The sequence below is a fragment of the Heptranchias perlo genome, chromosome 10 (assembly GCF_035084215.1).
Source record: "Heptranchias perlo isolate sHepPer1 chromosome 10, sHepPer1.hap1, whole genome shotgun sequence".
In the NCBI taxonomy this organism is placed as follows: Eukaryota; Metazoa; Chordata; class Chondrichthyes; order Hexanchiformes; family Hexanchidae; genus Heptranchias; species Heptranchias perlo.
The window spans coordinates 26,920,658-26,939,011 of NC_090334.1; the positions used below are offsets into that span (position 1 = coordinate 26,920,658).

The 18,354-nt window shown below is 44.1% G+C and overlaps 1 protein-coding gene across 3 annotated transcripts in view; it reads left to right on the forward strand.

Annotated features, from left to right (window-relative positions):
• The window catches only part of fmn1 (formin 1), a 449,066-nt gene that overhangs the window by 245,332 nt on the left and 185,380 nt on the right, over window positions 1-18,354 (forward strand). For all 3 annotated transcript variants that reach the window (XM_067991364.1, XM_067991365.1, XM_067991366.1), the window contains one exon: window positions 8,591-8,679. In XM_067991364.1, the coding sequence (XP_067847465.1) occupies window positions 8,591-8,679 (89 nt within the window). The remainder of the gene's footprint in view (window positions 1-8,590; window positions 8,680-18,354) is intronic.

The following is an 18,354-nucleotide window of genomic DNA, read 5'->3' on the forward strand; positions in this document are numbered from 1 at the left end:
GAGAAAGAGATTAGAGAGTAAGAGAGATTGGGGTGAGAGAGAAGGGGGCAAAAGAACCAGATTGTCTTTCTTCACTCTGTGTTCAATTTTCAAAAAAGAAACACCACTGGTTGAATTATCTCACCTACATTTTGTTGACAGTTAGAAAAGATAACTGCTAATCATTTATACTTGTGAGAGAGATTTTAATTGCTGACACCTATGTGGGAAGCCAGAGAAGCTCACAGATAGAGAGAAAGGCAGGCATTACAGACAGTTTATTTTCTCATTCCAATTTGAATTCTGCTTAAAAATACAATTTGAAATTGAACAAAAACAAAGCTACTTTGAGGGGAACAGATAGGAAGGAGGCAGGGAGGGGAAAGAGCCAAACAGGGTGATGGTGAGGGGGCCTCTGACCTCTTGCCAACCACCCTTGGGGGGAAGTAAGTAGGAGCTGGGGGAGTGGATGGAGAGTTAAGGATGAGGTGAATGATAGCGGAGCAAGGGGAAGGGTGATTTTAGGGATTGGGAAGGTAGTTTAAAGGAGAACAGATAAAGATAGTAATGGGAGTTAGGGGCTGGAAGGAAGGAGAGAGGCAAGTGAGAAGGTGATGGAGTTGTGGACATGATTGGAGCGAGGGGGTGGGAGGAACCAGGAGTGACTGGGGAGCGGATGAGAGCAGCGGAGGATCATGTTTTGCTTGCAACCCCATCCCAAATGTACCTTACAGCATTCGTTGGCTCCCATCCTCGCCACACCACGCCATGCCGCCCACCATGTGCCACCCAAAAGGAAAGAAGAAAAAGACGGAGAGGGGGAAAAACAGAAGAGAATAAAGAGAGATCAAAAAGAAGAGTAGAGAGAAGAAGAGAAAGAAGCAGAAAAAGAGAGACAAAGGGCTAACTTTTAATCCCCAAGAATGGGTGGGTTGGGGGCGGGTGGGCAGTAAAAAGTCCTTCCATTTTCGGAACAGGACTGCATCCCAGCTCTAACACGCCTACTTCTGGGTTTGATCCAGATGCATTTGGATCAGCGCGTGCTTCTGACACCCGGCACGTAAAGCCGGCGGGCCGATATTTAATGAGCCAATTTAGGTTTTTAAAGTACTTAATGCTATTAACTTTTTGTATATTGAGTTGCACAAACCATTTTAACTTCTCCTGAACGTGTCTCCCATGGCCTCTGAAACACACTGTGGAAACAATGGCGAGTTGCAGCTGACCCTCATTTGGACCTATAAACCAGTGATTGACACATGAGTAAAAGGTGAGTTTTTGTACCAGGGCAATCAGTTCTCTCAAACAAACCTTTGACTGGGAATTCTGTGTTTAGACTGAGAGTTCTTTGTTCGCATTCAGAATTCTTCTGTTCAGACATATTTACCGACATTTTGGACCCCCTCAAACTGCTAACACAGATGGGGGGTGCAATGGATTTATTCTACAGTACATCTGAGGAGGAGGCACATCACCATCTGCAGCAGGCATGGCGTGCAGTTCTGGGCGTTGCAGGTCCATGAGACAGAGGTGCACCACAAGGACCTGCAGAAGAGCAGAGAGGGGACCAACGGAGAGGCTGAGGTCGCAAGAGGCACTACCCACGTGAGAGGGTGTACAAGCAGAGGCTGAGCTTCCTGGATCTCTCTGAGGAGCAGTGTCAGTTTTTCCTTCTCTGTCTTCTTCTTTCCTTTTGGGCAGTTCAGGTTGAGTCGCCGGGTAGTTGCAGACATCTGCACGCTCCTTCATGCAGAGCTGCTCCCGGCTGGGCCTGGTGGCTGCACATTGCCTGTCGCGCTGAAAGTAATCCCTGCCATCAATTTCTTCACCCCAGGATACTTCCAGGGTGCTACTAGTGACATCTCCAGGGTCTCTCAGTCATCTGCACTGATGGCTTGTTTGCCAGGGCATCCAACTATGTCAGCTTCCACTGCGATGACATCAACCAGACTGAGAGGGCAGTGGGTTTCAACTCTCTCGCTGGCTTCCCATGGGTGCAAGGCACAATTGATTACACATACGTAGCAATCCGAGGATCTGCACGTGAGCTAGGACTGTTTATCAACCAAAAGGGATATCACTCCATCAATGCGTAGCTGGTTTGTGACCAACGGAAGCGATTTCTGCAGGTGTGTGGCAAACTCTTGGAAGCTGCCATGATTCCTTCATTCTACGCAAATCCAACATCCCTGCCCTCTTCCATGCACAAGACAAACTTAAGGGCTGGCTCCTTGGAGACAAGGGATACCCCCTGCAGACGTGGCTCATGACACCTGTGAGAAACCCCACCAACGAGGCACAGCAGTGGTACAATGACAGTCACATCACCACTAGGTCTGTCATTGAACAAGCCATAGGAATGCTGAAGATGCGCTTCAGATGCCTGGATCGATCTGGGGGAACCCTTCAGTACTCACCAGCGAGGGTGTGTAGAATAATAGTCATGTGTTGCGTCCTGTATAACATTACTCAGCAGAGAGGGTTACAAGTGAAGGAGCTTGAATGCGCTCATGAAGCATCCTTATCTGCCGGCATCATTGAAGAGGAGGAGAAGGACGACGATGGGCAACTCTGTGGCCCTGGCCAAGGAGAGGGATGATGGCTGAAGGAGACGTGGAAGTGGGGACTCCACTCAAAGCATTCCCACATCTCACCTGTTGCCCCCTCCCCAACCACTACCCGCAATGTTGCCTCCTCTCCCGAAGGCCGAGTCTGCCCCTGCACAAATGCGGGTGGAGCAGTCTTTGGCGGGGCCCTCCCGGGTTCCAAAACCCAGCGGTCGTAGGCTGAGATCATCTCAGAAGTTAGGGCAGGGACCTGAGCAATCTGCCACTACCTCTGCTGAAGCCACAGGGGATGCACCACGTAGAAGCAGTAGGAAGAGGAAGGCAAAGGTTTTGTAATCACCAAGGTATGTACAAGGGTGTCTGATGCAATGTCATGTTTTTCATTTATTTTAGTTTTATCTTATATGCATATTAAAGGTTATAATTGTCACCATCACTGCCACATCTTGTCCCTTTTGTGAAAGCGCACTTTCATGTACTTTATCATGATCGTCAAGACTTGATGCCACCCATTGGGCATGTTTACAATGGGTGGCACGCACACTCTGCAAAATAGCAGAGAGGATGGAGGAGTCCACGTGATTGAAGGACTGTTTTGTGCAAGCGGAGGGTGGGGGAGGGGCGGGGTTGGTGGTGTTGGTTATAATGTCAAATGCCTTTGTAGTCCAATTACACAGTAATTGGCCATCGGCCAGTGGTCGGATTGCAGCGGAAAAGGAGGCGAAATCTGGCAGTATGGTCTACCGCCGCATTCCCACTTCAACCTAAACTTCCATATCCCCCCCCCCGCTCCGCCAGACTGGTAGCCAAACGCAAATGAAGGGGAACAAGGCTGGGCTTCCATCCCATTTCCCTCATTCACCCCTCTTACTGCTGATCTTTGGGACCGTCTGGCGCAAGGTGGGAGTAGGCCCGAGGCAGCAACAATGGCTGCGATAAGTTCAAATAAGAACATAAGAAATAGGAGCAGGAGTAGGCCACATGGCCCCTCGTGCCTGCTCCTCCATTCAATAAGATCATGGCTGATCTTCGACCTCAACTCCACTTTCCCGCCCGATCCCTATATCCCTTGATTCCCTTAAAGTCCAAAAATCTATCGATCTCAATCTTGAATATATTCAACGACCGAGCATCCACAGCCCTCTGAGGTAGGGAATTCCAAAGATTCACAACTCTCTGAGTGAAGAAATTTCTCCTCATCTCAGTCCTAAATGACCAATCCCTTATCTTGAGACTATGCCCCCCTAGTTCTAGACTCTCCAGTCAGGGGAAACAGCCTCTCATCATCTATCCTGTCAAGTCCTCTCAAAATCTTATATATTTCAATAAAATCACCTCTGATTCTTCTAAACTCCAAAGAGTATAGACCCATTCTACTCAATCTCTCCTCATAGGACAACCCTCTCATCCCAGAATTCAATCTAATGAAACTTTGTTGTACCACCTCTAAGGCAAGTACACCCTTTCTTAGGTAGGGAGACCAAAACTGTACACAGTACTCCAGGTGTGGTCTCACCAAAGCCCTGTACAATTGCAGCAAGACTTCCTTGCTCTTGTACTCCAACCCCCTTGCGAGAAAGTCCAACATACCAGCAAACTTGGATACATGAAACTCAATTCCCTTATCCAAGTTGTTAATATAGATTGTAAATAGCTGAGGCCCAAATGCTGATCCTTGCGTCACCCCACTAGTTACAGCCTGCCAACCTGAAAATGACTCGTTTATTCCTACCCTCTGTTTTCTGCCCTTTTAGCAATCCTCTATCCATGCTGATATATGACCCCCAATCCCATGAGCCCTAATCTTGTGCAGCAACCTTTTATGTGGCACCTTATCGAATGCCTTTTTAAAATCCAAATATACTACATCCACTAGTTCCCCCTATCTACCCTGCTAGTTACATCCTCAAAAAACTCTACTAAATTTGTCAAACATGATTTCGCTTTCATAAAACCATGTTGACTCTGCCGAATCATATTATGATTTTCTAAGTGCCCTGTTCCCACGTCCTTAATAATAGATTCCTGCATTTTCCCAACTACTGATGTCGGGCTAACTGGCCTGTATTTCCCTGTTTTTGCTCTTCCCCCTTTCTTGAATGGTGTTACTTTTGCTACCTTCCAGTCCACTGGGACCGTTCTAGAATCTAGGGAATTTTGGAAGATCACAACCAATGCATCCACTATCTCTGTAGCTACTTTTTTTAGAACCCTAGGATGTAGGCCATCAGGTCCAGAAGATTTGTCGGCTTTTAGCCTCAGTAGTTTCTCCAGTACTTCTTCTTTACTAATATTAATTACTTTAAGTTCCTCAATGTCATTAGACCCTTGGTTCCTCACTATTTCTGGTATGTCTTTTGTGTCTCCTACTGCGAAGACAGATACAAAACATTTGTTGAACATCTCTGCCATTTCCTTATTCCCTATTATAATTTCTCCTATTTCAGCCACGTTTACTTTCGCTACTCTCTTCCGTTTTACATACTTGTAGAAGCTCTTACAATCTTTTTTCATATTTGTTGCTAGTTTACTCTCATATTGTATTTTCTCCCTCTTTATCAATTTTTTGGTCATCCTTTGCTAGTCTCTAAAACTCTCCCAATCCTCAGGCTTACTACTCTTCTTGGCAACATTATAAGCCTCTTTTAATCTAATACTATCCTTAACTTCTTTAGTTAGCCACAGGTGGATCACTTTTCCCGTGGACTTTTTATAACTCAATGGAATGTATATTCATTGAGAATTATGAAATATTTCTTTTAATTTTCACCATTGCTCATCTACCATCATATTTTATAATCTAATTTCCCAATGAACCGTAGCCAACTCACCCCTCATACCTTTATAATCGGCTTTGTTTAAGTTTAAGACTCTAGTTTTGGACTTAACTACGTCACTCTTGAACTCAATGTGAAATTTTACCATATTATGATCACTTTTACCCAGAGGATCTCTTACTATGAGATTACTAATTAACCCTGTCCCATTACACAAGACAAGATCTAAAATAGCCTGTTCCCTGGTTGGTTCCACAATATATTGTTCTAGGAAACTGTCTCAAATGCATTCCATGAACTCATGCTCCAAACTACTTTTGCCAATTTGATTTGCCCAGTCTATATGAAGATTAAAGTCTCCTACGATTATTGCATTAGCTTTATTACAAGCTCCTCTTATTTCTTGATTAATACTCTGTCCAGCCATATAACTACTGTTGGGTGGGCCTATAAACTACTCCCACCAGTGTATTCTGCCCCTTGTTATTTCTTATCTCCACCCATACTGATTCTACATCCTGATCTTCCGAGCCAAGATCCTTTCTCACTACTGTCTCTGAGCCGAAGTTCCTCGAGTTGCAGATACTTACCGCAGATGTGGTTGCTCGGGATCTCACTGGTCTCCAATAACTCCCACATGCCGCAGTTACGACACACCACCTGCCCTGCCATCCCTATCTAACCTTGTTCTAGATTTTATTTATTGATTTATTAGTATTAATTTAGTTCTAGATATAATACAATTACTTGATAGGTTATATTTAGTAGATGGATTTAGCTTGATTTCAGATTAATTTGTAGCTAATTAGCCTTGTTTTTTGTTTATTAACATCTTTATTTTATTATTCCCTTAACTCCTATTTATTATTTACATATACCAGATTTTAATTTAATGAAATTCAGAATCTTTCAATGTTAGTTTCCTCTATTTAGTTAATTTTAATTTTATCCCCTTAGACCTGATTAATTAATTAAACATTTAGCTTAATGATATAATTAATTAAACAATTAACTTTATATAATAAATTAAACACTGAACTGTAATTCCTCGGGCTCCACCGGTCCTCCCACTGCTCTGATTTCACTTTTTTCAGTTTCAGAATTTTTTTTCAGATTTTTCTCTGCGTTTGTTTTATAAACTTCCCCACACTTTATAATGCTCCTCTCAGTCGCATCCCCCGCTCTTTATAATGCTCCTCTCAGTCTCATCCCCCGCTCTTTATAATGCTCCTCTCAGTCTCATCCCCCGCTCTTTATAATGCTCCTCTCAGCCACTTCTCCCGCACTTTATAATGCTCCTCTCAGCCGCTTCTCCCACACTTTATAATGCTCCTCTCAGCCGTTTCTCCCGCACTTTATAATACTCCTCTCGGCCACTTCTCCCGCACTTTATAATGCTCCTCTCAGCCGCTTCTCCCACACTTTTTAATGCTCCTCTCAGCCGCTCCTCCCGCACTTTATAATACTCCTCTCGGCCACTTCTCCCGCACTTTATAATGCTCCTCTCAGCCGCTCCTCCCGCACTTTATAATGCTCCTCTCAGCTGTTTCTCCTGCACTTTATAATGCTCCTCTCAGCCGTTTCTCCTGCACTTTATAATGCTCCTCTCAGCCGTTTCTCCCACACTTTATAATGCTCCTCTCAGCCGCTTCTCCTGCACTTTATAATGCTCCTCTCAGCTGCTTCTCCCGCACTTTATAATGCTCCTCTCAGCCGCTTCTCCCGCACTTTATAATGCTCCTCTCAGCCGCTTCTCCCGCACTTTATAATGCTCCTCTCAGCAGCTTCTCCCGCACTTTATAGTCGGGAGGGCCCCTGGAAGAGACCTCCTTTTCCTCCATTTCAGTCCAATGAACTTACGTTTTTCAGTCTCTGTCTTAGCTGAAGCCTAACATCATCTCTTCAGAGCTCTTCTGCCCCTTTAAATACCCAGCCACCTTTTCTGCTGCTGCAGCAGCATTCCCCCCGCTTTAACTATAAATAATGCTATCAAAACAAAATATTATATAAAAATAAGGACCAAATGTATGACTTTAAAATGGGAACTGAATTACAACTGTGCTGTTTGGTCCAGTTATCCCCTGCCCTCTAACCCCATTTCATCTGAAGTCTACACATGGTCTTAATCCCTATGTGCAATGCCATTGACTTATTATTATTAATAAAAGAGTGAAAGTAAATTCAAAAAAGTGTTCATTTGATTACCTTGTCAAATGTCTTGCATTAAATATAACAAATATACAAATACGTCACAAGTGTTCTTATTTTGGGTTTCAGTGAGCTAGGTAATCTGTTTGGAACTTAACTCTTGAGTTATTCTGTCATTTTCATGTTGATGTGCACCCGAAAGCACCTTGTTGCATCGCTGAATGTAGCAGTGTAACTGTAGCTTTAGAAACTAAAATGAATATTAAATTGTTTATAAATTGCTGAAGTGCTTCTGACTAATCAAAAGCACCTATGCTGACCTCAAGTAACTTTGTGAACCAGATGCCTGGAAAGTTGCATTTTCCAATCGGAGAGTCTTCTGTTCTTGGGGTCACCTTTTAGCAGTTTTTAAAAGCAGCTCTGCAGCTGCCATCTTAAACTCCCACTGTTTGTCATCAAATCATTAAATTAAAATAGAATCCAATAAAGTATGGCTCCTTTCCTGTTTTGGTATCATTCAAGTAGCATGTTGTAATTGTTATACTGCTGTTAAAATATTCGACTCATAAAAGATATTATACTGTATCACAATTGCAGTGGATTAGAATTTGTATCAAACTGACGTTATTCATTGCTTTTGAATGTCTGTTGAGATGGGAGTCAGTTGTAGGAAGATGGAATGGCAATAGAGAGCTCTGAAACACAGAAGCAAACTACAACCAGGAATTCAGAGATCACTGGAGCATGCGAGTCATGTCATAATCCATGCGTATTGGAACAACATTATCTAATCATGAAATCACAATTTAACGATCACGAGTCTTGGCTTTATAAATGCACAAAACAATTTGTAATAATGTTATAGCATTACTTGAAGTGTTTTCCTCCTTTGTGCCAGAACTGCTCGGCTAATTTCACACCATTCTAGATTGTGGGTGGAAGTGGCAAAGGGCATTCTTGATCCAGATGTAAGCACCACAAATGCAAGCCTAAAGGGCCTGCTTCAGTACAGACCAGGTTCAAACTTTGGGCACATAATACATTTTATTGTTTTGTTAGTGTTATACTGAAGTCATGTAATTGTTGGATAATCATTTTAATTATGTCCCTACATTACAGAGAGCACAGGCGGAAGAACTGGTAAAGATATGCAAATATTATGAGAAGTCAAAAGAGGAAGAAGTAAAGCTCCTGGATAAGCCAGAACAGTAAGGAATTTATTTTTGCTGTGCTAGTTAAAACAGTATAGGGGAGGTTCTGTGCATCCAGCAGAGAGCTGCAATCATAGACAGCATGGGTTAGAGAATAAGGGCTAGAGTATTGCAGCTCCATCTCCTATCTGTATTCCTTGCAAGTTTAGCTTCCCCGCTGGGATCACAGAATTATGGCTTGTATATGATCATCAATAGTAATGCTGAAATATAAGAATGAGATAGCTGATGTGTGTTTCCATGTTGTCTAGTGAAATAAGAACAATGTATAATATTCAGTATGCAACAATTGATTGATATCCAGTTAATAAAAATGTTGGAAAAAAAGTCTTGTTAAGGCCCAATTAATTCCCCAAACATTGTACAATGTTTACATTACGGGAATGATTGGACAAGGAGATTATTTTGCTCATCATGAAGAATAATTCCTTTATTAAATGACTAGACATTTAATATAACTTATAAGAAGATTTTAACACTACAATTGATTTTGGTACCAGCTTGTTTACACTTCAAAATCTAAGCATGTTTATTTTGATACTACATACATTTTTAGTCATTTAATTATTGTCTAATTTGTGCCACAAGCAAAAATTTTTATTGTTTATTAATTATGCTGCATTGATTAAGCCAGCTTGACATTGGGCAACTTACTATGAATAATTCTGTCTTTAAAATGATCTCAACTGGGATCAGTGGTGTTTCCCGTCTTTCTGTATAAAGGAATCATCATTAAACTATTGTTGAAATTTATCATTTAACTAGTTGACTACCCGACTTTCAAAAAATGAAAAGTACAAATGAATTCCTTATTGTAATCTTATCTATCTACTGTCTTGCCCTTTTTTTATTGAAAATAACTCAGTATGGGCATGTGGGGGCAATAGGCATAGGGTGTGTGAAGGGGAGATCATATAGTTCTGGTTGGAATGGTCTTAAAGTGACAAGTATTCTGTGTGATTAATGCTGGCCTTAGCTATGATACGTAAAGAATAATTTAATTCTGAAAAGATTAGCTTTATGAGCTAAAATGTTTATTTTCCAGAAGTTTTAAAGTATAAAATAGAACTTGCGTTACCTTTGAATATTTCTTTGACCCGATAAAAATGTAACAAAACAAATGCTTTCCTCTAAAGTAAGTGCAGAATGTACCATGCACTATATGCAGAGGGTTAATTATAGCCTGATGAATATATATTTTTTTTCGTTCATGGGATGTGGGCGTCGCTGGCGAGGCCGGCATTTATTGCCCATCCCTAATTGCCCTTGAGAAGGTGGTGGTGAGCCACCTTCTTGAACCGCTGCAGTCCGTGTGGTGACGGTTTTCCCACTGTGCTGTTAGGAAGGGAGTTCCAGGATTTTGACCCAGCAACGATGAAGGAACGGCGATATATTTCCAAGTCAGGATGGTGTGTGACTTGGAGGGGAATGTGCAGGTGGTGTTTTTCCCATGTGCCTGCTGCTCTTGTCCTTCTAGGTGGTAGAAGTCGTGGGTTTGGGAGGTGCTGTCGAAGAAGCCTTGGCGAGTTGCTGCAGTGCATCCCGTGGATAGTACACACTGCAGCCACTGTGCGCCGATGGTGAAGGGAGTGAATGTTTAGGGAGGTGGATGGGGTGCCAATCAAGCGGGCTGCTTTATCTTGGATGGTGTCGAGCTTCTTGAATTTTGTTGGAGCTGCACTCATCCAAGCAGTGGAGAGTATTCCATCACACTCCTGACTTGTGCCTTGTAGATGGTGGAAAGGCTTTGGGGAGTCAGGAGGTGAGTCACTCGCCGCAGAATACCCAGCCTCTGACCTGCTCTCGTAGCCACGGTATTTATACGGCTGGTCCAGTTAAGTTTCTGGTCAATGGTGACCCCCAGGATGTTGATGGTGGGGGATTCGGCGATGGTAATGCCGTTGAATGTCAAGGGGAGGTGGTTAGACTCTGTCTTGTTGGAGATGGTCATTGCCTGATGAATATGGTAGGAAAGTCACATGATGTTTAACAACAAAATGCAGAAATTTAAGTTAAGTCTTGGGATAAATGAGGAAAATGCAACAAGTAGTAATGAAACAAAAGTGTTTCTTTCCTTCCAAATGATTATAGTGGTTGTATAAGAATGTCCTTTGTGGATCAGGACCCTTTGGCCATATGCCAAATTACTTTGTATTCATAGTGGAATTTATGAATGCTACATAATAATAGTTAGAGATAGGTAGGAAGCTCTACAATGTGTCACTGTGCCCTCTGCCTATCACACCCTGAGAGATCTCATTTTCTTTCACCACATTTGTCTCACTTTTCAGATGTTTCTATCTGCCCAAATGTGTCTCTCGCTCTCTTTCCCCAATCCCTCTCCCCTTCCACGTCTCTGTGTCTCTGTCTATTTGCCTGCTGATCTTCCTGCTCCTCAATTTCTGTTTTTCTCTCCATGTCACTTTTTCTCACCTGATCTGAGTTTCTGTTTGTCTGGATGTTTCATTTCTGTTCTTTGTGATCTGCTGGTAAGCATCAGGTCTCAAGTTCGGGTTTGGGTGTGGAGCAGTGGCAAAGGCAAGTGGTGAAGGTGAAATGGGAAGGTCGGGAACAAAGTCCTGGGGCAGATGTTGGGTTTGAGTGCTCGTGTAGGCAAAAAGAGCAGCAGGGAGCTTCCAGGCTAAGCAGCATGGCCACAAGGGAAGGTGTAGGTTGAGAATGGGATTGGGGCAGACATTGGAGGTTCAGGTCAGGAAAGCCAGAGATAAAATTCAAAAAAGTGGCCCCAGTTCATGGCCAGAAATCAGTGGAGCCAAAGTCCCAAGATAAAATTTAAATCTAAATCTGTCACGAGCCACCAGGCAAAGTCAACTGAAGGCCAAAAGATAAAATGTAAATATCTCTCTGGGGCAATAGCTGAAAACAAAACTCTGAGAACTTGCAGGAAAGACTGCATATGCTGAAGAAAATATTTAAAGAGTCAGTTTCATAGAGTCATAGAGTCATAGAGTTATACAGAGTTTCATGGCAGATAGAGTTGCCAATCCTGCAGGGTTGTCCTGGAGTCTCCAGGAATTAAAGAATAATCTCCTGGACACTGCTGCAAGCAACCCAGGAGAAAAATCTTAGGAGCATTTAAAAAAAAAGATTTTTATTTTCAATTTCTTTGAACGCTTTTGTTTATTATGGCTGTTTGATGGGCAGGAAGGTCATGTAATGAAACTTCAGCGTACAACTGGATTGGTGGAAAAGGCAATGGTGAGGAGTCAGGCCTGTACCAAAGACCAGCCAGAAAGCCAGGGTCAGAGGGAGGCCTATACCTGGCAGCCCAAGAAGTGGGGAAAAGAAGATCTGGTTTGGGTGGGGGGGGGGGGGGGTGGTGGCAGTGTAACAGCCCTTACCAGTGAGGACTTAGAATCTGGCGAGGAGTCCTCTGGTTAGAAGGAATCATATGGAAGAGCTGAACTCACGGAGCAGAGGGCGGCAACTGAATTTAGGAAGTAGGCCTCGGTAAGAAATGGCAAACAAATTTTAAATTAGAAGCAGACAGCCAGGGAAATGTAAATTAAACTAGGTGTCTAAGTGAACTAATTTTAAATTAAAACACACACTAAATTAAGAAACAAATGCATATGTTATGAATAAAACTTACCCAGTGGTATGCAACTGGATGACAACGTGAAATTGAATCAATTTCTGCAAATGATCACAGACTAGCTCAAATGCGGTCAGTGCATATTCGGAATTTAACTGGTGCTCATCTACCAGAGGAATGTTAAATTTCACCCCTCATAAGGCTAACCTTAGCTCCTCCAAAAATTTGTCATGATGTAATGACATTACTATGAGGATTCTGATCATAAACTCTATTTTATGTATTATTTTTTAAAAATACAGTATTAGATTTGTAAAACAAATTGAAAGGAAAAGGCTCCAACTCACTACAAGATGGTTGGAATCCTGATTGTTCTGACATCGTGGCATTGACTAGGGCAGAGGAACAGGATATTTTATCACTGAACCTTGGCTCCAGGAGCCTCTGGTCCAATTATTTGAACGTTCTTTAAAGCAGTAAAGGTTTTAAAAAAAATCAAAGCAGTATTGATTTCATTTGCTATTGTATCACAATGACTTCTTTAAGATTAAAATGAACTGTCAGTATTGCACGGTCCAATTTTGCCTCCTTTTCCGCCACTATCCTGCCAGATTTCAAGCAAAGGAAATTGCAGTACTATGTTTTGTATCTCCATAATACTATATATTGTATTTTTTATTACTTTAATTAGTTCCTTTCTAAAAAAAACTCTTGTAACCGTATGCCTCCAGTCAAGTATAAAGAGAACAGTCAATATATTCCCTATAAATTCATATGGGTGTTTGCCTCCCAGACTGAGTAGTGCAAATAGTGTTACTTTGTTTTGATGATCTTTCACAGCGAAATGTTTCTAATATATCAACAGCTTTGTTTTTAATTTCAAAAGTTTATTATGTTGTGTAATAATCATTTATTTAGAAAAACGCTACAGAGCATTTCTTTAGTGGATGGGAGCAATTTATTCTTTTGTATATTCTGGGATTCCAAGGTTTGTTATAAACATATTGGGGCATAATTCCTTAGCATCACAAACCAGGCACGATTCTGGTGGTGTGCAGCCACGACGTGCTGGAATGGAGAGACCTAAGGACTGAACTAATCGTACGGTAGCATAGTGGTTATGTTACTGGGCTAGTAATCCAGAGGCCTGGACTAAAATCCAGAGTCATGAGTTCAAATCCCACCATGGCAGCTGGCGAATTTAAATTCAATTAATTAAATTCAATTAATTAAATAAAAATCTGGAATTAAAATACTAGTATCAGTAATGATGGCCATGAAACTACCGGATTGTTGTAAAAACCCATCTGGTTCACTAATGTCCTTTAGGGAAGGAAACCTGCCATCCTCACCCGGTCTGGCCTGTATGTGACTCCAGACCCACAGCAATGTGGTTGATTCTTAATTGCCCTCTGAAATGGCCTAGCAAGCCACTCAGTTGTAAAATCTCGCTACGAAAAGTCATAATAAGAATAAAACCGGACGGGCCACTAGGCACCGGACACGACTACGGCAAAACACCAAGCCCAGTCGACCCTGCAAGGTCCTCCTTACTAACATCTGGGGACTTGTGCCAAAATTGGGAGAGCTGTCCCACAGACTAGTCAAGCAACAGCCTGACATAGCCATACTTACAGAATCATATCTTTCAGCCAACGTCCCAGACTCTTCCATCACCATCCCTGGGTATGTCCTGTCCCACCGGCAGGACAGACCCACCAGAGGTGGCGGTACAGTGATATACAGTCAGGAGGGAGTGGCCCTGGGAGTCCTCAACATTGACTCTGGACCCCATGAAATCTCATGGCATCAGGTCAAACATGGGCACGGAAACCTCCTGCTGATTACCACCTACCGTCCTCCCTCAGCTGATGAATCAGTCCTCCTCCATGTTGAGCACCATTTGGAGGAAGCACGGAGGGTAGCAAGGGCACAAACTGTACTCTGGTTGGGGGACTTCAATGTCCATCACCAAGAGTGGCTCGGTAGCACCACTACTGACCGAGCTGGCCGAGTCCTGAAGGACATAACAGCCAGACTGGGCCTGCGGCAGGTGGTGAGCGAACCAACACGAGGGAAAAACTTACTTGACCTCGTCCTCACCAATCTACCTGTCGCAAATGCATCTGTCCATGACAGTATTGGTAGGAGTGACAGCTGCACAGTCCTCGTGGAAACGAAGTCCCGTCTTTGCACTGAGGACACCATCCAACGTGTTGTGTGGCACTACCACCATGCTAAATGGGATAGATTCAGAACAGATCTAGCAGCTCAAAAGTGGGCATCCATGAGGCGCTGTGGGCCATCAGCAGCAGCAGAATTGTATTCCAGCACAATCTGTAACCTCATGGCCCGGCATATTCCTCACTCTACCATTACCAACAAGCCAGGGGATCAACCCTGGTTCAATGAGGAGTGTAGAAGAGCATGCCAGGAGCAGCACCAGGCGTACCTAAATCATGAGGTGCCAACTTGGTGAAGCTACAACTCAGGACTACATGCATGCTAAACAGCGGAAGCAACATGCTACAGACAGAGCTAAGCGATTCCACAACCAACGGATCAGATCAAAGCTCTGCAGTCCTGCCACATCCAGTCGTGAATGGTGGTGGACAATTAAACAACTAACGGGAGGAGGAGGCTCTGCAAACATCCCCATTCTCAATGATGGCGGAGTCCAGCACGTGAGTGCAAAAGACAAGGCTGAAGCGTTTGCAACCATCTTCAGCCAGAAGTGCCGAGTGGATGATCCATCTCAGCCTCCTCCCGATATCCCCACCATCACGGAAGCCAGTCTTCGGCCAATTCGATTCACTCCACGTGATATCAAGAAACGGCTGAGTGCACTGGATACAGCAAAGGCTATGGGCCCCGACAACATCCCAGCTGTAGTGCTGAAGACTTGTGCTCCAGAACTAGCTGCGCCTCTAGCCAAGCTGTTCCAGTACAGCTACAACACTGGCATCTACCTGACAATGTGGAAAATTGCCCAGGTATGTCCTGTCCACAAAAAGCAGGACAAATCCAATCCGGCCAATTACCGCCCCATCAGTCTACTCTCAATCATCAGCAAAGTGATGGAAGGTGTCGTCGACAGTGCTATCAAGCGGCACTTACTCACCAATAACCTGCTCACCGATGCTCAGTTTGGGTTCCGCCAGGACCACTCGGCTCCAGACCTCATTACAGCCTTGGTCCAAACATGGACAAAAGAGCTGAATTCCAGAGGTGAGGTGAGAGTGACTGCCCTTGACATCAAGGCAGCATTTGACCGAGTGTGGCACCAAGGAGCCCTAGTAAAATTGAAGTCAATGGGAATCAGGGGGAAATCTCTCCAGTGGCTGGAGTCATACCTAGCACAAAGGAAGATGGTAGTGGTTGTTGGAGGCCAATCATCTCAGCCCCAGGGCATTGCTGCAGGAGTTCCTCAGGGCAGTGTCCTAGGCCCAACCATCTTCAGCTGCTTCATCAATGCCCTTCCCTCCATCATAAGGTCAGAAATGGGGATGTTCGCTGATGATTGCACAGTGTTCAGTTCCATTCGCAACCCCTCAGATAATGAAGCAGTCCGAGCCCGCATGCAGCAAGACCTGGACAACATCCAGGCTTGGGCTCATAAGTGGCAAGTAACATTCGCGCCAGATAAGTGCCAGGCAATGACCATCTCCAACAAGAGAGAGTCTAACCACCTCCCCTTGACATTCAACGGTATTACCATCGCTGAATCCCCCACCATCAACATCCTGGGGGTTACCATTGACCAGAAACTTAACTGGACTAGCCATATAAATACTGTGGCTATGAGAGCAGGTCAGAGGCTGGGTATTCTGCGGCGAGTGACTCACCTCCTGACTCCCCAAAGCCTTTCCACCATCTACAAGGCACAAGTCAGGAGTGTGATGGAATACTCTCCACTTGCCTGGATGAGTGCAGCTCCAACAACACTCAAGAAGCTCGACACCATCCAAGATAAAGCAGCCCGCTTGATTGGCACCCCATCCACCACCCTAAACATTCACTCCCTTCACCACCGGCGCACTGTGGCTGCAGTGTGCACCATCCACAGGATGCACTGCAGCAACTCGCCAAGGCTTCTTCGACAGCACCTCCCAAACCCGCGACCTCTACCACCTAGAAGGACAAGGGCAGCAGGCGCATGGGAACAACACCACCTGCACGTTCCCCTCCAAGTCACACACCATCCTGACTTGGAAATATATCGCCGTTCCTTCATTGTCACTGGGTCAAAATCCTGGAACTCCCTTCCTAACAGCACAGTGGGAGAACCGTCACCACACGGACTGCAGCGGTTCAAGAAGGCGGCTCACCACCACCTTCTCAAGGGCAATTAGGGATGGGCAATAAATGCTGGCCTTGCCAGCGACGCCCACATCCCGTGAACGAATAAAAAAAAAGAATAAATCAGGCGAGCTGCAGGCACCAATCGGGATCCAGATGTAAATCCGAGGGATGGGGGTGGCAAACCGGAGGGGCTGGCTGGCACCGGCTCGCAGTTGTTTTCCGGACCCAGACGGAGCACTTCTGCTCCTTCTGACACCTGAAGGCTTTTTATGAGCGGCCTCCACCAGGGTCACCTAAAAAAAAGATCATGACCAATTTAGCAGTGGTCCGAACACCCATGCAGATCGGATGCGGGCCTCTACCCTGCTGAATTGGTTATCATTATGCCTGTTTTAGGCTCATAAAAAAAGAGATATTAAATTTAGTCTCCATATAGCGATTAATCAATCACAGTAAATGGTAGGGATGTGAAATTGCCTATATATATACATAATTTCATATATATAAAACAACTTGACTTTCAGCTACTAGTTGTACTAATTGAATTAATTAGGATGTGGAGATGCCGGTGATGGACTGGGGTGGACAAATGTAAGGAATCTTACAACACCAGGTTATAGTCCAACAATTTTATTTTAAAAATCACAAGCTTTCGGAGATTATCTCCTTCGTCAGGTGAGTGAGTGAATGAGAGGTTCTCAAATCGCATATCTTATATTAGGCTGGGACACCATCACACCAATCAAAGGTGTTGTTGGTGTTCTGACAGGTTAGCCACGGAAAACAGTAGGTCCCAGTATACTGAATACACAATGTGTCAAATTACACAGACAGAGAGAAAGAGACCCGAAAGGCAGAGAGAGAGAGAGAATTTCCAGTTGTATTAAAAACAGATAACTTTTTTTTCCCTGTTGGTGGGGTTATGTGTAGCGTGACATGAACCCAAGATCCCGGTTGAGGCCGTCCTCATGGGTGCGGAACTTGGCTATCAATTTCTGCTCGACGATTTTGCGTTGTTGTGTGTCTCGAAGGCCGCCTTGGAGAATGCTTACCCGAAGATCAGTGGCTGAATGTCCTTGACTGCTAAAGTGTTCCCCGACTGGGAGGAAACCCTCCTGTCTGGCGATTGTTGCGCGGTGTCCGTTCATCCGTTGTCGCAGTGTCTGCATGGTCTCGCCAATGTACCATGCTCCGGGGCATCCTTTCCTGCACCGCGCAACAATCGCCAGACAGGAGGGTTCCCTCCCAGTCGGGGAACACTTTAGCAGTCAAGGACATTCAGCCACCGATCTTCGGGTAAGCATTCTCCAAGGCGGCCTTCGAGACACACAACAACGCAAAATCGTCGAGCAGAAATTGATAGCCAAGTTCCGCACCCATGAGGACGGCCTCAACCGGGATCTTGGGTTCATGTCACGTTACACGTAACCCCACCAGCAGGGAATAAAAAGTTATCTGTTTTTAATACAACTGGAAATTCTCTCTCTCTCTCTCTCTCTCTCTCTGCCTTTCGGGTCTCTTTCTCTCTGTCTGTGTAATTTGACACATTGTGTATTCAGTATACTGGGACCTACTGTTTTCCGTGGCTAACCTGTCAGAACACCAACGACACCTTTGATTGGTGTGATGGTGTCCCAGCCTAATATAAGATATGCGATTTGAGAACCTCTCATTCACTACTCACCTGACGAAGGAGATAATCTCCGAAAGCTTATGATTTTTAAAATAAAATTGTTGGACTATAACCTGGTGTTGTAAGATTCCTTACATTTGAATTAATTAGAGCATTGGCTGTCACCTTGTGCTTTAATTAT